The 22,781-nt window shown below is 37.7% G+C and overlaps 2 protein-coding genes across 4 annotated transcripts; one reads left to right on the plus strand and one right to left on the minus strand.

Moving 5' to 3' along the window:
* Nucleotides 1-1,386: 1,386 nt before the first annotated feature.
* On the plus strand, nt 1,387-8,736 carry LOC104120299 (potassium transporter 4-like). 2 transcript variants are annotated; one of them, XM_070191458.1, is made up of 10 exons: nt 1,387-1,756; nt 3,149-3,312; nt 4,102-4,342; nt 4,421-4,666; nt 4,962-5,012; nt 5,097-5,357; nt 5,525-5,577; nt 6,195-6,309; nt 6,408-6,662; nt 7,421-8,736. In XM_070191458.1, exons 2-10 carry the CDS (start codon nt 3,157-3,159, stop codon nt 8,500-8,502), a joined length of 2,460 nt encoding a protein of 819 aa, XP_070047559.1. In that variant the 5' UTR covers nt 1,387-1,756; nt 3,149-3,156; the 3' UTR covers nt 8,503-8,736. The 2 variants fall into 2 exon arrangements, with proteins under 2 accessions (XP_070047559.1, XP_009630338.1); XM_009632043.4 differs by having other exon boundaries at nt 1,389-1,731.
* Nucleotides 8,737-10,052: 1,316 nt separating this feature from the next.
* LOC104120301 (pyruvate dehydrogenase E1 component subunit beta-3, chloroplastic-like) lies at nt 10,053-20,714 on the minus strand. 2 transcript variants are annotated; one of them, XR_011412921.1, is made up of 5 exons: nt 20,268-20,714; nt 19,908-20,017; nt 19,462-19,505; nt 10,228-11,290; nt 10,053-10,179 (listed from the first exon to the last, which is right to left on the minus strand). XR_011412921.1 is itself a non-coding variant. In XM_009632044.4 (4 exons), exons 1-4 carry the CDS (start codon nt 20,371-20,373, stop codon nt 10,318-10,320), a joined length of 1,233 nt encoding a protein of 410 aa, XP_009630339.1. In that variant the 5' UTR covers nt 20,374-20,714; the 3' UTR covers nt 10,053-10,317. The 2 variants fall into 2 exon arrangements, 1 of the variants encoding a protein (XP_009630339.1); XM_009632044.4 differs by having other exon boundaries at nt 10,053-11,290.
* Between the last annotated feature and the right edge of the window lie 2,067 nt (nt 20,715-22,781).

Consider the following 22,781-nt stretch of genomic DNA (forward strand, 5'->3'; position numbering starts at 1 on the left):
ACAATTTGTGAAAAATTTGTGAAGTTGGTGAATTGAAGTCTTCAAAGTCTTCAACGATAATCAATTTTTAACAAGTTGTTCGTTAATTCGGTAAACTCGTTCCAACTCTTAAGTCTTAATATTATAGTTTTTGTTTTTTTTTATTTGCTATTACTTGATTAATTAAGATGTCTTCCTTAAAAAATATTTTTGGTAAGAGATACCATGTAACTTGTATGATCAAAAATTAGTGTGTATTATGTAACTTGTATTTTGGCACATCTTGATTAGTTTCTTTTTGTTCTCAATGGTGGTATTAACACCTTGTTGTGCTCATTCCATAGGGGGGAGGGAGATTAAGAAAGATATTGCCATATTTTTTTAATGCTATAATAACATTACAAGATATTGCTTTGAATATCTCTTTACAATATTTTTGTATTTAAATTTGAATTAAAATATTTAGGTCACGATTCTATAATAAATTTACAAGGCATTGCCTTAGATATTTTTTTAACATCTTTTTGTCTCTAATTTCTATTTAATTTATTTAAAAAAAATAATTTTTAGCCGCTGGTCCCACTTAGCCAGCGGGCTGGCCCGTTTAGCCCGAAACCATGAGTTCGTGGGCCCGGTCCCAGGCCGGTTCTTACAAAAAGACTGTTTAGCCCGGAACCGCTAAGCCCGTTTATTTAAGGCCCGGTCCGGGACCGGGACCGCGGCCCACGAGACCGGACCACATGCCACCCCTAATATAGAGTTCGATCGACTAACTTAAGAGTGCACAATGTGTAGGCATTTAATTAAAGTAAAGTTGAATTAGACAATATAAAGTTCCCGAGGAACTTCAACTTCAATCACTAATACTTGCAAAGTCTTCATACATTTGGTGCAATGAATTCATTAAAATTGGGATGTTGTAAATTCTTTTAGAATTTAGAAAAGCTACCTAATTTAGATTTTTCAATTTACTATACTTTGTTTATTCGGTTATATTATTTAATATTTTTTTCTCTAATTTAAATGCCAATTATTTTAAAAATAGTGGATCAAGAAGAATAACGAGTGATTTAAATAAAAGAAATTTGGGAGATTTTGGATTACTTAATAGATCAATGAGTATTTTTAAAAGTTTGTTGATTGTAGGGATAAATTTGATCCGATAATATAAGAAAAGTTAAATATAGACGATATATGAAAGTAGAGAGTTATATTTGTCACTTTTCCCAATAAATTAACTATAGCTAAGTGGTAAAATGCGGGTTCAAAAAATATAGCATTCTTAGCCGTGAGTATGAATTCAGTCTTTGTTATCAAGCACTCTATCCTAATATGGGATTTTTTAGGGCCTAATCAGAATTTGATGGAACCGCAATACAGATACGGGATATCCAATAGGAAAAAAAGAAGAAGGTATAAAGTCAGCAGAGCTCAGTTTCTTAAAAAGCTTAACAGACAACATTAACAATGTCCTTGAATTTTGTCAACAAACCGCGACCAAGCAGGAGGAGCCAAGTGTAGCACAATGTCACCAATTACACACGAAGATGATGGAGAAGAACAAGCCCTAATCCATCACTATCACAATCACGTGCTCTCTCCCTGCCTCCCTCTCTCTCTTTCTCTCTCTCCACACACACACACACACAATACAAACAAAGAAATTCAGGCGTCGCTTATGTCACCGTCATTCACTGCGCCGTTGCCAACAATTTCAGTCGTTTTAAGAGTTTTCCCTGGACTTTTTACTTGGTTTGTTCCCTTACTTTGTTGATATGTAATTGTTGTTCCTACCATTTTTGGAGATCGATGCACTTAGCAAAAGATAGGATATAAATTATAATGGAAGAAAAAGATCTTGACAGGCAATATGTCTTACCATTTTAGACATGTTACCACTTTTACTGTAGGTTTTATGCTTTCTAGAAGTGGTTTAGCCTTTATATAGAGAACTTCTAATACTTTTTATTTGTCTTTGCATAATATTGTGAGGATTCATGAAAGATACTGTGAGGATAATTAAAATAATGAATGGAAAAAGAGAAACTGATTTAGTTCCCATTATTTAATTAAGAAATCAAGATTATTTTTCATTTGTGCTTGAGGAAAATTTTGTTGCCGCATTGTGAATACCTCATCGAGAAAAGAAAAACCCCCTCTTTTGTCGGGAGCTTAGTAAAATAAAAAGCTTCATTGAGCTTTAGTGAATTGCAAATGACACTTGGTGTCAATGTGGCCGAATCAGGATTTGAAGCTTATGGGTTCAGAATTTTAATCTTTTTAAGCTACTGGGTTCTAAAGTTAATAATTTATATATATTCAATGGGTTTCTTAAAATAAATACAAAGTTTGGACCTACTGGGTTCTAAAGTTAATAATTTATATATATTCAATGGATTTCTCAAAATAAATACAAAGTTTAGACCAAAGCTACTGGGTTCAGCCGAACCTACAACCGAAAGGCTAGCTCCGCCTCTGGGCGGGCGATGTTGTTTTGTCTATTCCTGAATATTAAGAAGTTTCATTTTGAGAGAAACTGGATAGTGCTGAAAGAGTGTGCTTATGAACAAATGGATTCACCTCTTCTTGCTCTATATATCCTGGTTGTCCCTCGTGCCTTTTCCACAAGGGTTGACATGATCTCCAAGAATCTTCTGCCAACCTCATTTGGCTCTTCTCATCAAATCTCGAGAAGTTTACTTATTGGTGTTTCAGTTGGTTACTCTGGGATATCTTTTTCTTGTGTATCATGTTCATTTTTCTATTACAAAGGGTTTTTCAGTTTGCCATTAGAGGCTTTGAGTTATTCCGGGTAGTTTACCTTTTGATGCTTGCAATCACTGAATGTGTAAATCTTTTATCTTAGTTCTGCTCTTTCAGTTTTGTCCAAATTAATTCCAAATTAGCAGTGCTTTGTAATCATTGTATCGTAGATATGATAGTTTTTCAGGTGCTTACCTTTTGCTCTTGTACCTATGCTTTAATCGGTGACAGCTTATTTTGCACATTTTGATAAAAATGTCTTCTTAGATAGTTGTTTGTAGCTGCTCATAGGTGCAAAATGCATCTTGTGGCGGGAGGGGGGTTGCAGTCTCTTGGATAACGTCTTTCTTTCTCTTTGGTAGTTCTTTACTTTCATCTAACTTGGAGTATTTGACCCAAATGGCAGGTTAATAGATGTATCAAGGTAATCCTGATCGTGAGCAACATAATGCGGAGAAACCACCTCCCTCTTCTGCAGGTGGGGCCCAGGAGACAATCATTGTGGTTGGACAAGAGGGACAAGTTAAACAACCTCAATTAGAAAGGAGAAAAGGGAAGTTGGCCTCAAAGGTGGATAATATTTCTCTTTTACTTTTGCTATGCTTTTATCTTAACTTACTCTGATAGGGCATGTGGTACAAGTAAAGTATTGCGCTGTCTATTGGAGGTCAACAAATCGCTTATCCTAGCAAAATATGACAAATTTCAAGCAAACAACATAACTGCTGCAAGCCCACGTTGCACCATCACCAATCATGTGGCAATGTAGTAGCAAAACACTTCCTCGTTTTATTTTGCCTTTTCCATATGAAGGAAATATATATAACCTGAGTTGAGAAAATTTGGAACCAAACACATGTTCTGGAAAATGAACTTGAGAAATTAAAACTTTTAAATTTGTAAATTCTACTAGAAAAGAAGACAATGGAGACTTTTCAGTTAACTGAACAGTAACATGTAATATGTGCTCCACAATTTTCAGGCTATGTGATTACTATTGCAACTTTTGAGTCACAATGTACCCGAAGCTTGAAGTTTTCTTTGTTTGAAATCTCCTTATTTGGATTGATTGGACGAATAACGCTCTACACAAGGGAATGTTCTAGCATTTGGCTGCTGTAATATCTGCTTAACTTATATAGGAATCAATATATTACTTTAGGATAGAGTGTGGAATGAGAATACTTGTATTGATAGTCCCATAAATTCGTATTCTTATCATTGTGGGCAAGGGGATAGAAGTAAAGGGGAATCCCCATCATTCGAGCATTAATCTACCTACTGATTGTGTCATTTGAGCATTAATCTACCTACTGATTGTGTAGGAAGTCAGCTCAGCTCTTATACTTGACCTTGCAGTTCCCTTTGGTGAATATTTCCAGAAATCTACTATTGGCGTACCAGAGTCTTGGGGTGGTGTATGGAGATTTGAGCATTTCGCCACTTTATGTCTATAGGAGTATATTTGCAGGGAAGTTGCAGGATTATCAGACTCAAGAAGCAATATTTGGTGCATTTTCATTGATATTCTGGACAATAACTCTCATTCCTTTGCTCAAATATGTATTTGTGGTATTGAGCGCTGATGATAATGGTGAAGGTATGTTAAAGAGAAGGCCCTGAATGCATTAATACTTGTGGAACCTGATTGTGTTGATCAATTATACTTGAATACCAGGTGGTACATTTGCTCTTTACTCTCTGCTCTGTAGACATGCAAAATTCAGTCTACTTCCCAACCAACAAGCAGCTGACGAGGAGCTATCTGCTTACAAATATGGCTTCGCTGGGCAGTCGACATCGTCTTTAGCGTTAAAGAGATTTCTTGAGAAACACAAGAAATCACGTACAATTTTACTCATTGTTGTATTAGTGGGGGCTTGCATGGTTATTGGTGACGGTATTCTTACACCTGCAATGTCAGGTTGATAATTCTAACAGTATTTGCTTTTCTTTTATGTGGTATTATCTAGTGTACATTTGTAACTCGGAAGCTATTAGTTTATCCAAAAAAAGAAACTGGTTTATGAATTGATTACTTCCTTGGTTGGAGAATGATAGATAACATAAAATTTTTTTGCATGAGATATTCAGCACCTTGCTATGCCTATGCTAGTGCAGAAATGCAATCAGAATTTTTGCATTATTACATGCTTGAAATCCTGTAAATTCAGTCGAATTTAGTGTATTTATTAATTGGAATCATTTTACTGTGGCAGTTATATCATCCATGTCAGGAATCAAGGCTGCAGCGGAACACCTATCTCACGGTAGATTTACTATTTTACTACTTTTAATAGCTCCCGTGTGACCTCAGTCCAAGGCATTGATCATTAAATTATCTTTCATCATAGGTGAAGTGCTGTTGCTTTCTTGCCTGATATTGGTTGGTCTGTTTGCTCTACAGCATTCTGGGACCCATAGGGTCGGCTTTTTGTTTGCACCTATAGTTATCATTTGGTTGATATCAATATTTGGGATTGGGCTCTACAACATTATATTTTGGAATCCCAAGATTGTGTCTGGTCTTTCTCCCTACTATATCATCAAGTTTTTTAGGGAAACAAGAAAACATGGTTGGATGTCTCTTGGAGGTGTCCTCCTTTCTGTTGCAGGTACACCAAATATATTAGCTACACATTTTGCTCTTTATCCAAGAAAAAAAGTAGTCTTTAAATTCAGAGCATTGTTTGTGCCGATACTTACTAGTTTGTGAAAGAAGGATTAGACAACATGTCCTTCAGAATTTGAATCTTGTTTCTAATTCATTTTCCATCAGCAGGTACCGAAGCTATGTTTGCAGATCTTGGCCATTTCACTGCGTGCTCAATGAGGGTAAGTCAACCTATGCGCAACTTCAGCAAAATCACGGCCGCAAATGCGGTACCAAATCGAGGCTTTTTCTTTATTTAACCCACCATATGTGTCTGTGGAAAACCCTGTGCACTAGGGAAAAAATAATTGGGCTGGGAAGCAACAGGCAAGTATATGTTTCAGGTTGCATTTAAATATTGAATATATAAGTCCTTAACAAATTAAAAATGTAAAAGATCCAATTGTAGCAAACAAACAAGTTTTACAAGGGTTAACATAATGAATTTATTTTAATCAGAGAGGGACTTCAGTTGTTTGCCCAAACATTAATAAAATCTTAGAGAGGGACTTCAGATGACATCTAAGTTGAGAGAAATTTGAACCATTTGAAATAGCTTTTTGGGCCTAAGATTGGAAATAATTTTGAAAGAAACAATATAAATAGCATATGCAAATGCAGCCAAAATGGTCATATTCTATGAATTGGGTCTCTAAGCTGATTATCCTTGTGGCTGGGCATATTATATTGCCTTTAGTGGTCGTTTCTCTCTGCGTCATATCATTCAATATAGTAATTGATTAGTTTTATTTCTAGAACTTGCACCATGTCAATCTGAAAGTTATATTCTCCCATGCAGATTGCCTTTTCATTTCTTGTGTACCCTTGCTTGGTGGTACAGTATATGGGTCAAGCCGCTTTTCTTTCCAAAAATATTGCTTCTATCCCGAATAGCTTCTATAATTCAATACCTGGTTAGTCCTTTATTTCACTTTTAAATGAGACTGTTCTCGAGATTGTTGACGAAGTTATATTCAGTCATTCCCAACTGCTGCTCATTGCTTTCATGCAGATAGTGTATATTGGCCTGTTTTTGTCATTGCTACCCTTGCAAGCATTGTCGGTAGCCAGTCCATCATCACAGCTACATTCTCTATAGTCAAGCAATTGAATGCACTAGGTTGCTTCCCGCGAGTCAAGATTGTCCACACCTCAAGGAATGTTAAGGGGCAGATCTATATACCAGAAATAAATTGGATCCTTATGATTCTTACGCTTTCCGTGGCTGTTGGTTTCCAGGACACAATTTTAATTGGAAATGCATATGGTAAGCCTAACAGTGTGTTGAAGATCTTTTTTTGTAATATTTAGATGCTCCCCTGACTGTAATTTTTTGTTTCTTGTTTGGAAAAAAAAAACATTTAGTTCCAAAACAAAGTAGATCTGATCGGTGGAAAGTAGAATTACAATCTCCATCATGTCTTCTCCCCAACTATTTCTATCATATTGCCTACAAAAGCAACTCAATTTGTTTCGCAAAGCGTAGCTAGTTCCATATCCCATGTAAAGGAGGAGGGTTGAGATAGTTTGATAGACAACGTGGAAATAGTCTAATTTTGATGAATCCTTTGAAATATATCGGACCTCTACTGCTTGCATTTTGTGCTTGCATATCACAACTCAATTTTTGTGATTGCATTTTTCTACTATGCTTCTTAGCTCTACTTATGTACTCTTCTTTGCAAACCTTGTGATGGGGGATTTATATGCCTCAGAAGGGAAAAAGGAGTCTCTTCTGAAAAAGAAAAGAACGATGATCTAAAACAAGAAGAGTTGAACAAGAAATGATCTCTAATTGCATGACCTGGAGAAAAGAATCTGCTTTCTTTTCCCAGAGAGTACTCTCTTTTGCTAAGTACCATGAGGCCATTGTAACTTCTTTTATGATGACGCTGAGTTACAATTTCTATTTCTGCAGAAATTACAGAAGAAATTTACTATTTATGTCCACAATTGAATCTTTGTTTTGATTTAGTCTTTTTATTACTCTTGGTTGTTTTTTCATATGAATTCTTTTTCTTTCAGGCCTAGCTTGCATGACAGGTATGTTTATCACAACATTTCTAATCACGTTGGTCATGATCTTTGTGTGGCAAAGAAACATAGCACTTGCCACTTGCTTTCTCCTGTTCTTCTGGTTCATTGAAGGTGTATACCTGTCTTCCGCGTTCACCAAAATTCCACAGGGAGGATGGGTCTCCCTAGTGCTTGCCTTTGTCTTCTTGTTTGTCATGTTTGTCTGGCACTATGGAACTCGCAAGAAGTACAATTTTGATCTACACAACAAAGTTCCATTAAAATGGCTCCTTGGCATGGGCCCTAGCCTTGGTATTGTCCGTGTCCCCGGGATAGGCCTCGTATACTCAGAATTAGCAACAGGGGTCCCATCTATCTTCTCTCACTTTGTCACAAATCTCCCCGCATTCCACAGTGTGCTGGTGTTTTTATGCGTCAAATCTGTTCCCGTACCCTATGTCTCACCGGAGGAGCGCTTCCTCATTGGTCGCATTTGTCCAAGACCCTATCGCATGTATCGTTGCATTGTTAGGTATGGTTACAAGGACATACAGCGAGATGATGGGGACTTTGAGGACCTTCTCATCCAAAGTATAGCAGAGTTTATCCAAATGGAAGCTGTGGAACCACAGTGTTCAAGCTCTGAGACTCCATCATTTGATGGGAGGATGGCAGTTATAAGCAAGAAAACTGTACAGTCAACTTCAACATTAATTGTCTCAGAGGATTTTGGAATGAGTGACTCCATTCAAAGCAGCAAGTCTCTGACCCTCCAAAGTCTAAGATCTGCTTATGCTGATGAGAACCTGCAAATGAGGAGGCGGCGAGTGAGGTTTCAATTGCCAGAAAACCCTGGCATGGATCCAGCAGTCAGGGATGAGCTTCAAGATTTAATTCAAGCAAAGGAGGCAGGGGTTGCATATATAATGGGGCACTCCTATGTGAAAGCTAGGAGATCATCCTCTTTCTTGAAGAAGTTTGTTGTTGACATTGGGTATTCATTTCTGCGCAAGAACTGTAGGGGTCCTTCCGTGGTGCTTAACATTCCTCAGATTAGTCTTATTGAAGTTGGCATGATATACCATGTCTAGAGGGAGGATGACCTTGGCGTGCCTTTTGGCTGTTACCTGCAGAATGTTTAGGCTTAGTAGATGGTTGGTCGTCTTATAACTTCAAATGTGATCTCCCATAGTAAATGTTGAGGAGATGATGTTGGTAACCTTCTGACTTAAAATGTGATATCCAACATCAGATGTTGAGGAGCTGTTTTAGTTTTTCATGTTACCTTCTATAGTTTCTGCATATATAGAGATAATTTTATCTTAGCATACTGGGAATAGATAGGCATGCAAATGTGCTTTTTAAGAGCATTCTACATCAAGTGACAAACCTCAAAGTTCAATTAAGGAGAAAGGTACTGTTGAGTTAATTTTAACAACCAAATAAGCAATGTGAGTGAGGCTGCTGCCATAGCTTTTGTAGTTCTCTTGTTGCAAAATAGTTGTTCAAATTTTAGGTCCCAAATGCCCTTTCTATTAAACAAGAAAGTTAACATGGGTCAGAATGACAAGAAATTTACTTGTTTGACATTGTTTATTAAAATCAACTGGTATCAAGATATATCATGGCACTAAGGCAAGTCTTGCCTCTTAAGTTTGTAAATGACAGCCTAATTCTTAAGATCAATCAAATGGTAAAAGTTGTACTGTACTAGTTTCAAAGAATGTATTAGATTAGAAATTTCAAGGATTTCATTAATAAACAAATTTCAAGGTGAATCCTTTTTTGGTTATTTATAAGATTATTTTTTTTTTAACTATGAAATAAAACCCATAGTATCTGCAGTTAATTAACACATTACGTATGTTTCGATGAGTCGGATCCTGTGTTTCTATTACAAACAAAAAAAAATAGTGGTTAAAAAATAATCTATTGCTTAAGACGAAGCAAATTCAGGATCATACGTTTACTAACACGTTACGTACATTACAGTGAGCACAAATGTAAGAAAAATCTGATTCAATTATTACAATGCATATAAAAAGTAGTATAATATTGCAAAACATGCTAGTCATTAATTAATTGTGTTAATCCAAAGACGACCCTCAAAATAGCAAACGGAGTTCAAGCAGCTAGTTAATCTTCCTCATTACATTATTCTCTTTTTTATGTATTAACAGAAGCTATATTATTATTTTAAGAAGGATATTGGCATGATATATTCAAGTAAATATGAATCACATCCAGCTATGGGCATGATTTCTAATAATCTGTCATAGATATCGTAAACATAGAAACCGCAATACAACCAATATAATTAAGTTAGCTATTTTCAATTACCATAGTCTACTGTAAAATTGCTACACTTTTAAGTAGGTGTAGCTCAAGGAGAGTTTAGTAAAGCTTTTGTTGTAGGCCTTTTGAGGCCCCAAAAATTTAAGGTAAATTTTATCATTTTATTTTTTCTTAGATAATTCTGAAATTTTCTAGAAAAAAGGAAAAAAGAAAAAGTAAAATATCTTTACAAAAAAAGAAAAACTGACTGACTTCCTACTTTTTAATAGTAGAGATACTTTGAATTAAACTACTCAAATCTTCATATTTTTTACAATAGTATCAAAGGTAATATATTGCAAAAACATGACTAACAATCTTATCAATTTAAGTTAAGAAACTAATCTCAAATGAAACAAAACAATGATATTGTTTCCATGAAATCTAAACACCATTTTGCTGTAGGTACTAGACAACAAAACAATCAGACACATCTCACCTTAACTAGAACTTACAAGTTCCAAATACTCAAAATCCCTAACATAATCAGACATTTTAACTAACAATCAGAAGTTGAACTATGAGATAAGCAAATGACAGAATGAAATGGCGCAAATGCTTCTACTACTTGATCACTGGCAAAGCTGTTCGACTGCAGTAACAATCTGGGGAGGTTGGACAACAGTCCAGTTCTCTAACGTCCCAGCATACGGAGTTGGCACATCCTGTGATGAGAGACATACAATAGGGGCATCTAAATAGTCATGGAAGTTCTCAGTTATAGCGGCCGTCAAGCTGGAACCAATACCTCCTGTCCGCATACATTCCTCGACGATGAGCACACGGTGAGTCTTCTTCACTGAATTTCCGATGGTGTGAAGGTCAAATGGTTTCAATGACCTGATATCAATGACCTCAGGATCATAACCCTTGTCGACAAGCGTCTTCGCAGCCTGCATCACGTGATACCTCATCCTGGAATAAGTTAAAATGGTAACATGCTCCCCGGGTCGTACCATCTCTGCTTCTTCAAGATTCAACACATACTCTTCATCTGGAATTCTTTCCTTGAGGTTGTAGAGCAAAACATGCTCAAACAGAATCACAGGGTTATCGCTCCTAATAGCTGCCTTCATCAAGCCCTTGGCATTGTAAGGGGTTGAGCAGGCAACCATTTGGATTCCAGGAATTGACTGGAAATACGACTCGAGGCGCTGAGAGTGCTCTGCTCCGAGCTGTCGACCGACTCCACCAGGACCTCGAATGACGACTGGTATCTTAAACTGGCCACCAGATGTGTAGTGAAGCATACCACAGTTGTTAGATATCTGGTTGAAGGCTAGAAGAAGAAATCCCATGTTCATTCCTTCAATAACTGGACGCAGGCCAGTCATTGCAGCTCCAATACCCATACCAGTGAAAGAGTTCTCAGCAATGGGAGTGTCGAGAACCCTGAGATCACCATATTTTGGGGCAAGGCCTTTAGTTACCTTGTACGAACCTCCATAATGACCGACATCTTCACCCATTATACATACAGTGGGATCTCTGTCCATCTCTTCTTCAAGACCTTCACGGAGGGCCTCAAAGAGCAATAGTTCATGCCTAAAGATTGTACATTCAATCACATAAGTGGTGTGATCAAGCAACAAGAAAGCTAGATAAAGAACAATCAGGTAAGTGATAATTGATATAGTTCACACCATGATCGACATTAAAAAATATGAGAAAAGAGTGCATAGCTGACCACCCAACAAAGATCTATTCAGTGACGTAAGTTTAATGATTAAGCAAGCACAGTTATAGAGTTCTTTTAAAACCACAGACAATCTATCCCCAATCATTCGGAAGAGTCCTTCTACATTCAAAGATAATGTTGGTTATGACCACCATCAAAACTAAACGAGATCTATACCCCTCAAACAACCAGATCAGTAACAGGAATTCCACAGCAGGAATTTTATGCATGAGGAAGAGAGAATGAATAAGAGACCTCCTTACTAGCTTCTGGTTGCCTATATCATTCATGTAATTAGAACCTCAGAACCCAACAAATAAGAGAGGAAAAATCAGAAATTCAACAAGTATGAAGTGGGAAAGTAAGCTAAATTTCCTACAAAATATGCCACCTTCCTTTTGAACAGAGTGCATATCCGACCAGCCAAATACATTTCCCCGCACTATACACACACAGAGAGAACACTCTACTCCATCATAGCATCTGTTCGACCTTACACCAAGAAAGCAAACCTCCATCGTGCCTTTTCTCATGATAATTCAAAGTATTTGTTCAACATGGATCATCAACTCTCCATTTTGTTTATGTTTCCATAATTTCTCTGTCTCAAACCTAATTAAGCAGATATTGCATAGATATGAAAATCAGGTAATTCACATACATGATAAATCCAAAGACCAAAATTTTTGAAGTCAAGTCTCAAAATTGAATTGGAAAAATCAGTTTCTCTTCTTAGCGAAGACATTGATATGATGATTCAATAGAAACACTGGTAATTACCAGGTATAGCTATATACAAATGTACTTGCATGAGCTGGAAAAACTATAGTGGTGTTACTTATAAAACTTTGGAAAAGAGGGGTAGTGCATAGACTTAGGGGCATTATTATAGGCATTACAACGGTGACACCAAACCATTTTGGGTTTATTCTGTAAAATAGAGACCACATTTTTGCTAAGAGCATTCATAGAAATTCATAGAGAGGGAGGAAGAAGGATATATTCATCGACATATATTGTAGAGTGCGAAAAAATTGGTTCTATACCTCATGCAAAAGCAGCTCTATGTTGGGGTTATAGGTCAGTGAAAAATTACAATAATAACATTACTAGCTTACATTTAAGAAAACTTTTAAAAAACTGACGTTGGCAAACTCTATTAGCAAGGACCGCAATGAATCCATATAGAGTTGAAGGGAATTTTTCTAGCAATAACAAATAGGAGATGGTGAGATATCAAGAGAGAGAGAGAGAGTCACAGTTCTCTTCTTTTTGTTTGTGAGTCGCATGACAGGTTCAAGCAGTAAAATGGTGCGCAAGGCAAAATGCATTCCAAGACGTCAGTACAGTTGTACACTTTTGGTAGCTTTTTGGTGTATGTGAAATTAATTAAATGATATGGACACAATCTAAGATTTAATCAGTTCCTTACAAGCTTGAACTAGGAATTGATCTTTCGTATAGCCGTACGGTTTCAGCAACAATCAACATCTTAGGTTTTTTTTGTCTTGTTTGGATAAGCCAACATCTTAGAGTTGTTTTCCCATCAATAAAATACATGTGATGGCAAAAAAAGAAATTCAAAATTTTGGAGCAAATAAAAGATAAAAAAGTGAAAGTACTACAAGAAAGAAAAGTGAGAATACACACAATTTATAGCTTTAGGGATCGTTCGGTTCACTTACTAGTTATGCAGGAATTACAATTGAGGGTTGTTTATGCGGTGACTAATATGAAGGATTATTATACATGAATTACTTACTTTACAAGGACGTTTTTGTCTTTAAACAGTTTAATCCTTCCATTGCTAATACACATATTCTTATTCCACATTCTATCCCGCATGTTAACTCGAGTTTTATTTAATACCGCCAACCAAATGCTGTTATGCGGCAATTATTCTTTTCTTATGCAACCAAACTATTAATTATCTTATGCAGAATGTATATCCTATATATGTGGAATTCTATGTTAGGATTAATTGCTCTAATACCACAACCAAACGACCCTTAATAACTCCCTGTTTTTTCAGAAAAGTCCACAGGAGACTTGCTTGGCTAAAAGAAAAGATCCGCTAAAATTGTATCCTTTATCTATGTACACATACTTTTGGATGGAAACTACACATACTTTTGGATGGAAACAAGGGTTGGGCTTCTAATCGCTACATAGTCCCTTCCTGTCTCTCTTTTCTATTTTTTCCTGATTTATATCCCTCGTACTAATCCAAACACAACCATATCACTCCCACCATCCCTCTCCTTCCTTTTGTTTCCTTTCCGGAACAAAGAGGAGAATTAGACATGTTCATTTCAGGATGAACAGGCATCATCTGAAGTTAAACAGCAACAGCTATTTTTTTTGTTTTCCTTATTTCCTTTTAACAACTCCATCAAGATTAGTACCTCCACCAAAAAAAATAATCCTACCAGCCAAGCTCCTATTTAAGCCAAGATTGTCAAACATTGCCCTAGTGAGCCATGATGAATAACTAATCTGATCTACTAACAAGCCACCCCTAGGACATGAATTTTCATAAAACAAGTGGTGATTAGAGCTCTAGAAGACAAGTATTAGGAGAGACAAGTGGCAACTATGTGAAAATTGTAGAGAGAGAAATATTGTAAATGAGGAAATTGTATTATTTCCAAAACTGAGATTGTATCTGTACAAGTTCCTACTTATACACATGTGAACCACTCCACTAATTAACAGCTGGCATAACTAAACTCCAGCTACGCTAACCGACTCAAGTGTGTGAAGGAAAGAAAATGACATAAATATCCCTAACTAATCTACGACTGAGATATAACACACTTGTGTGTTTAGACACCTGCTGATCATTACACGTGGCATAGAAGAACAGTCATCTCCTAAGCTTATCAAAACCAAACATTAACCCAAATCTCTGATAGTATCAGCATCACCACAGTGCTCATCTCTAACTTCAACAACCCCCCCTCAAGTTGGAGGGTGCAGATTGAACCCCCAACTTGCCCAAAATGTCACGATGCAAGGGACCCGGTAAGGATTTGGTAAAGATATCGGCTAATTGCAGACGAGTAGGAACAAAAGAAAGAGAGATAAGCCCAGATTGGAACTGCTGCCGGACAAAATGGCAGTCAAGCTCCGCATGTTTAGTGCGTTCGTGAAAGACGAGGTTTTTGGCTATGTAAATGGCCGTCTGACTGTCAGAGTGAAGCGGAACAGGTAACGAAGGAGGAAGAGACAAATCGGAGAGAAGGCGAACTAGCCAGGTTAACTAAGCCACAACACGACGCATAGATATGTACTCTGCCTCGGCGGAGGACAAAGAAATAGAGTGTTGTTTCTTAGATTTCCAAGAAATAGGGCAAGACCCCAAACTGATAAAAAAACCACTGACGGAGCGGCGAGTATCAGGACAGGAACCCCAGTCAGAATCGCAGAAAGCAAGAAGGTCAAAAGGAGAGGAAGTCATAAAAAGGCCCAAGCCAAGATCTTTGAGAAGATAACGGAGACAGTGTTTGGCAGCATCCAAATGAGGGAATCTAGGGTCTTGCATGAACTGAGAGAGATGTTGCACAGCGAAAGAAAGGTCCGGACGAGTATGGGTCAAAAAATTGAGTTTGCCAAGGAGACGACAGTAAAGGGAAGGATCAGGGATAGGGTCCCCCACACCAGCAAACAGTTTGCAAGTAGGATTCAAAGGAGAAGAAGCAGGTCGCTCAGCAAGACAGTCAAATTTAGAGAGCAACTCAAGGGTGAATTTGTGTTGACTGAGAATCAGACCTTGAGGCTCCCTAAGGACTTCCATGCCAAGAAAAAAAGATAAGTGATAAGTCACCCAAATCCTTGATTTGAAACTCAGCATGTAAGAACAATTTTCAAATCAGTTAATTCTTGCATATTATTGCCAGTCAATAGAATGTCATCGACATAAACTGCCACAATAGACACAGAATCACCACTTCGCTTATAGAACAGAGAGTAGTCGTTGAGAGAGTGAGTGAAGCCCTTAAAATTCAAGGCAGCTGTCAGTTTAGCATACCACTGACGAGAGGCCTGTCGCAGACCATATATGGACTTCTTTAGACGACAAACTAGGTGAGGAGAGGGAGGAGAGAAACCTGCAAGAAATTTCATATAAACCTCCTCATGGAGGTCACCATGTAAAAATGCATTATTGACATCCAACTGGTAGAGGCCCCAACCCTTCTTCACAGCAATAGCCAAAATACATCGAATAGTGGTCATTTTAACAACAGGGGAAAATGTCTCAGTGAAGTCATTGCCTTCCCTTTGAGTATCCCCTCTAATCACCAGTCGAGCCTTAAGCCTTTCAACAGAACCATCAGATTTAAGTTTAACCTTATACACCCACTTACAAGGAAGGGCTTTCTTGCCTTTAGGGAGAGGTACCACTTCCTAGGTATCATTGGCAAGCAAGGCATCCAGTTCCATGGCCATGGCATCCTGCCAGCCAGGATGCTGAGCAACAAGTGAGTAGGAGACAGGCTCTTGGATATGAGAGATAGACTGAAAAACATGTTGATTGGAGGCAGACAAAGCACAAAAGGGAAAGGGAGCAGGGGTGACTGGGGAAAGGAAACAGGGAGAAGAAACATCAGTGAGGTGAAGAGCATTGCAGATGAAATCTGAGAGATAAGCAGGGGTTTTGTGGCGTCTTACGGATCTGCGCAGTGCAATAGGAGGTGGGTGATCAGAGAATAAGGGAGAAGAGGAGAAAATGGAAGGGGGATAAGAGTAAGAAGGAGAGAGGGGAGAATGAGGAAGAGGAACAAGACTAGGAGTAGGAGGTAAAGAAGAAGGAGAAGTAACACTAGGAGAAGGAGGGGAAGGGGAAAGTGGAGAAGCAGGAGGAGAATCTAAGAAAGAAGGAACATGAATAGGATTAGAAGAGAAATCCATAGGAGGGACAATAGAAGAAAGAGGAGAGGAGGAAGGAGAAGGGGAAGTCATTAGAGAAAAAGGGAAAATGGATTCATGGAATATAACATTTCTGAAAACAAACAAATCCCGAGTAGTGAGGTTAAGTAGTTTGTAACCCTTTTTGCCAAAAGAGTAACCAAGAAAAACACATGGAGTGGCCCTGGGATCAAGTTTACTTCTGTGTTGAGATAAAGTGGAGGCAAAACATAGGCAGCCAAAGCATTTAAGGGAGGTATAGTCAGGTTGTGTGCCAAATAATACTTCATAAGGTGACTTATAGTGGAGCAATTTAGTAGGGTATCTGTTTATCAAATAGGTGGTAGTGAGTAAACAATCTCCCCAGTAGACTAGAGGTACTTTGGACTGAAACAATAGTGCTCTACAAGTCTCAAGAAGATGTTTATGTTTCCGTTCAACAATTCCATTTTGTTGGGGTGTGGCTACACAAGAGGTTTGGTGAATTATCCCTTTATCATTAAAGTAGGTTTTGGCTGTAGAACTGCCCCCTAGCTCAAGGGCATTATCAGATCTAATAACTTTTACTTGAGCAGAAAATTGCCTTTCCACCATAGAAACAAAAGAGGTTAAAACAGTAAAGGCGTCACCCTTAGTGCTCAGTAAATAGGTCCAGGTACCCCTACTAAAATCATCAACTATAGTGAGGAAGTACCTGAAACCATCATGAGTTGTTGTGTTATAAGGTCCCCAGGTATCAATATGTATAAGCTCAAAAGTGTGAGAAGTAGAGGTAGTACTAACAGGAAAGGGCAATTTATGTTGTCTTGCCATGGGACAGATAGTACAAGGGAATGTATCAGGAATAAGAGCAGCTTTAGGTAAAAAGGAAATGTTTTTCATACTAGAAATAGGCATATGCCCAAGTCTTACATGCCATAATTTGTGACAAGACTCAGCAGAATAAGAAACATTAGTAGAACAACTAGACAAAGAATTAGCAATAAGCTGAGTGCAATTATTTGGAATAGTTGACACTGGTTTGCTTTGGTGCAGAGAATCAGCAGGAGGATAGAAGGATTGAAAAAGGTAGAGTCCATTCTTCACCCTACCAGGAGCCAGAGGCCTCTTCAAGGAAAGGCCCTGCAACACACAGGAAGTAGCACCAAACATGAGAAGGCTATTGAACTGTAAGCAAAATTTCTGCACTGAGATCAGATTGAATTTGAAACTTAGCACTAGTAAAACTTTATTTAGAGTTAATTCTGGGTGAATAGGAACTTTCCCTGCATGTGTAACTTTGATCCTATAGGAGTTAGGTAGATTAACATAGACAGGCTGTGGCAGAGGTTCAACATTAAGTAGAATAGATGCATCAAAAGTCATGTGTTCTGAAGCTCCAGAATCTAGGATCCAAAAATGTGTTTTAGAGGTGATGAGTGGAAGAGAAGAGGAGTGTATACCAGCACAATTAGCTGTTGCATTGGTCTCAGAACTGGAAGGTCCCTGCTGTCCAAATTTAACCTGTTGTAATAACTCCATTAGCTGAGTGAGTTGTTCCTGCTTAATACCTATACTGACATCAGTAGCATGTGATTGAGTATCTTCCTGAGTGCTAGTTGCATTGCTGTGTGCATGATTATTGAAAGGTCTAAGTCTGTTATTTTTAAAGTTGAGGGGATAGCCATGAATCTTATAACATTTCTCAATGGTATGTCCTGGTTTCTTACAATATCTGCAAATGAGATTGGTAGAATTATTCCTCTTGTAATCCTGATGTTGAGTCTGACTGTTTCTTAGTCCATTGGTTGGGTTTCCTTGGTTATTGTTAAACCTGTATTGTCCTTGACTAGCATTCTGCCCAGTACCAGTAAATGAACTTGAATCACTAGGATAATTCCCCAAAGGTTGTATACTCCTCTGTCTTTCCTCTTGCAATAGAAGAAAGTAAGCTCTATCAATATCTGGTGAAGGATTCATCATCATTATGTTTCCTCTACAGGCAGTGTATGACTCATTCAGTCCCATTAGGAATTGGACTAACTTCTGTCTCTCTTCAAGTGCATTGTTTTTCTCCGGTGCTCCACATGTACACTCTGCACAACTGCACACAACCCTACATCAAGTAGCTCAATTTCATCCCAAATTGCTTTCATGTTATTGAAATAGGTTGCAATGTTATTTGATCCTTGCACAGTTTCTACTAGTTGTTTTTGCAATTCAAATAGCTGTGCCAGATTCGATTGTCCATATCTCTTCTCAAGTTGTTTCCATAAATCGTGTACAGATCTAGAGTGCATGACACTGGATCTGATTTCTCTTGTAAGAGAATTCAACAACCAAGCAAAAACCATGTCGTTACAACGAGTCCAAAGGCTAAAAAAAGCAGAATTCTCCTTTGGTTTTGGCAAAGTTCCGTCAATGAAGTCAAGCTTATTCTTAGCAGATAGTGACACTAATACAGATTTTCTCCATGAGCCATATCCAGTTCCATCAAAAGCACTGAAAACCAATGCCATACCTGGTGAATCTGAAGCATGAAGATAATACGGGTGAAGATGATCGATCTTCTCCATTGTAGCAGAAGTAGAAACTCCAGAAGTTGGAGTATCTTCCTCCAGAACCATGATCGAAGTAATGAGTTTTGGAAACCTGACGAAGAACCTGAGTTTTTCTGGAAAATTCTAGAAGAATCTAGACAAAAAAAGCATATGCTCTGATATCATGTGAAAATTGTAGAGAGAGAAATATTGTAAATGAGGAAATTGTATTATTTCCAAAACTGAGATTGTATCTGTACAAGTTCCTACTTATACACATGTGAACCACTCCACTAATTAACAGCTGGCATAACTAACCTCCAGCTAAGCTAACCGACTCAAGTGTGTGAAGGAAAGAAAATGACATAAATATCCCTAGCTAATCTACGACTGAGATATAACACACTTGTGTGTTTAGACACCTGTTGATCATTACACGTGGCATAGAAGAACAGTCATCTCCTAAGCTTATCAAAACCAAACATTAACCCAAATCTCTGATAGTATCAGCATCACCACAGTGCTCATCTCTAACTTCAACAAACTAAAAGAAAGCGATTTGAACTATAAAGACTATGTGCATGTAAAACTCAAAGGAGAAGTAAATATACCCCGGCTTGGATGAAGTAGAAGCAGCAGCAGTATCTTCTTTTGCCTGTAAAAGAATTACACACAACACCAAAATCAAAGTCCAAAAACAATAACATTTCCCTCTAACCCATTTTATGTGATGATATTTGACTGGGCATAGAATTTAAGATAGATAGAAAGACCGACTTTTGAAACTTGTGATCTAAAACAAGCCAGACATTTTGTGGCTACAAATCATGTCATTAATTGTAAAATGATAAAATGAAAAGTTTAAAGTCATTCAAAATTTACAAATATGTCATTCTTTTGGAAAGACAACAAGGAAAGAGAGTCACACAAATTGGAACGGACAGACTAAAAATGAAAAATTGGGACAGCTAATTATGCACATTTTTGCTAGTACACAATTACATTCATACATAAACACACACAATCATATCATAATGTGAGAGTGAAGAATACTAACAGCAACTGCATTAGTAATTATTTGTTCAGCTCTTCCCCCACCGCCACGTCGGTTCAAACCATAACTCAAACGCCCATCAGATCTAACCAAACAAAACCTTCCTTTCCTCTCTGCACCAACAAACACAAACACATGCATCAAAACAAAACCATAAACTCCACAAATTTAACACAAAAGATTCAAACTTTGGATACTAAACAAGGCTCCACCATAAAACACAAAGATTAGACAAACCCAAGAATCATAAAAATTGAACCAAACATACACAATCAATTAAACCCAAAAAAGGCATAAATTTAAGCAAAACTTACAAAACCCAATTAAGGAAAATAGATAAATGATTCATAAAATGCAACGAACCTGAAAAAGATGTGCGAGAATTGGCGAAAAGTGACTTCTTGGAATCCAAAGAATTGGCTGAGGAAAGTGCAGTAGCAGCACCAATTCCTTGTATAATAGCAGCCATTTAGAAAAACCCACGAATAAAAATCCGTTCTTGATTCAAACAAAAAAAAGGAGTATCAGATTGAGAATTCAAAAGCCACCTATAACTATATATATGAATTAAGAAGGGGGCGGAGATAGCAAAGTGTTTGATAAGTTGGATTGGGCGATTTAAAATATATCTATTGAGTGTAAAAAGAAGAGTGAAGTCAATTTGTGCTTCGTTCACATCGCCTGATTGTGTACTTGCTTATTCACTGTAATTTGACGAGTGTCCATGTGAAGGGTACATTTGTCATTAGAAAGTTTATGATTATCCGCTGTCTTTGATGGCTTAGGAGTTAGGAACTAGTTTGGTTGGCCTACCCTAACGACCAGCTCGTTACTTGTTATGACATGAAGTACTAAAAGATCGAATTACGTATTTTGCTATGAAGTTTTCGGTATGCCGACTTTGTCCTAATTATAACAGGGGTGCAAATAGCACTAAATATTGTCAAATGTATGTGTAGGCATATAAATTTTAGAATTAAATTTATTAAATAATTTGAACTATATTTAAATGCAAGATATATTAGGCCAAATAAATATTATGAGTTAATATAATTGAATTAATTTTATAAGTCAAATATATATGGATTAAATAAATAAGTCTTAATCCATTGGGCTAGCCCATTAATTGGGTTAAAGTGATGAGCCCACTTCATTAAGCCCAAGATTTCATCTTCCTAGAGGCCCAATTTGATGCTCACGTGTCAAATGACGTGGCACGCCAAGTCAAACAAAAGAGCCAATAGGATCATGCCACGTGTCAAAATGACAAGGCATGCCAAGTCACATTAAAATGCCAATGAAATCGCACCACATGTGCAAGTGACATGTTCTGGCCAATCAAATATGGCCTTGTCACGCTTCAATCTGATTGGTCGGAAAGAGTTTATTCTTATCATAACTCTTCCCTCCCACAACTATAAATAGGGGTCTTGAGAGAAAAATACCAGAAGTTATAACAAGAAGCAAGAAAAAGCTCGTGGATCAAACGCTGCAAATTCCTCCATAAGTTTCAAGCTTCAAGCAATCAAGTTCAAGTTCAAGCTCAAGAACGAAGAGCAAATCAAGATTCAAGGAGTACGAGTTTAAATCAAAGTTCGTGCTAGTTGAATTCAAGATCATCGTTCGTGACAACAAATATAGGTTCAAGATCAAGCTTAAAGGCACTTGAATTTATTTACTATTGAAAAGAAGAATCAGAGGATTCATAGAGATTGTACACTCAAATTACTTGAAATCAAATACTATGATTGTTGCGATATTTTTCGGTCTTGATTTTATTTTCTCGACCCAATTTATTGTCTATAAATTCTGGCACGCCCAGCGGGACAATCTCTACCTCTCATCGCAACTTTTCAATCACCAAAGTTCAAGAACATTGAAATGGCTTCAAAGAAAATCAACTCCAGTTCAACTTCCACCAAGGTTGCTAATTCCAAGTTTTATGCTAATGTATAAAGCATCCTCGATGTTACCTTTGGAAGCTTTGGACCAGTTACGAGGAGCAAAGCAAGATCGTTAGGATAACAAGCACCCCAAGTGCCATCCGCATCAACCCCTGTTTTCGGATCTTCATCCTCAAAAAGGAGCAACATCTTCCACAAACGCACCCGAAGGAGGAAGCGATGTTGCTGAAAAGATAAAGAAAACTCTTGCTCTGCTTGACCTCTCCGGATCCAAGCACTCTGCTGCGAAGGAAAATGATGATGCTTCAAGTGATGTATCCTCCCCACTTACACCACATAGTGTGAGCCAATCGAGGATCAATCTATGTGATAATCCATACTACTCTCCCTCGTCCACGACGATCATGCAAGTCATGGTAACAAACACTTCATCTGTGGAGGAGCAATTGGCAAACTTGACGGAAGCAATCGCTGGCTTGACCAAGTGCATGCAAAATCAAGATGCTAGAATTGACAAGCTAACAGATAGGGTAGGAATCTTGATGGAAGAAGAATCCACCCATGCACCGGGCAAGCTCCCAGAAGTTCCAGAGATTGATTCTCCCCCAAGACAAGTAGCATCCGCTAAGGCTATCCCTGTCTCATCTGAAGGGATAATTCCAATCGATCAACTGAAGGAGTTCATTGAAGGAACCATTAAGAACAATTATGAAGTTGCTGCCGAGTTCTCCCTTACATATGCAAAGCCATACACTGCAATGGTCGATATGTTGAAGATGCATGTTAGCTATCAACCTCCAAAGTTTCAACAGTTTGATGGTAAAGGTAATCCAAAGCAACATGTGGCGCACTTCATTGAGACGTGCAACAATGCTGGGACGTATGGAGATTACCTCATCAAGTAGTTTATACGCTTGCTAAAAGAAAATGCTTTTTGACTAGTGCACAGACCTCGAGACTGGATCTATCATTA

The sequence above is a fragment of the Nicotiana tomentosiformis genome, chromosome 12, assembly GCF_000390325.3.
Source record: "Nicotiana tomentosiformis chromosome 12, ASM39032v3, whole genome shotgun sequence".
Lineage (NCBI taxonomy): Eukaryota > Viridiplantae > Streptophyta > Magnoliopsida > Solanales > Solanaceae > Nicotiana > Nicotiana tomentosiformis.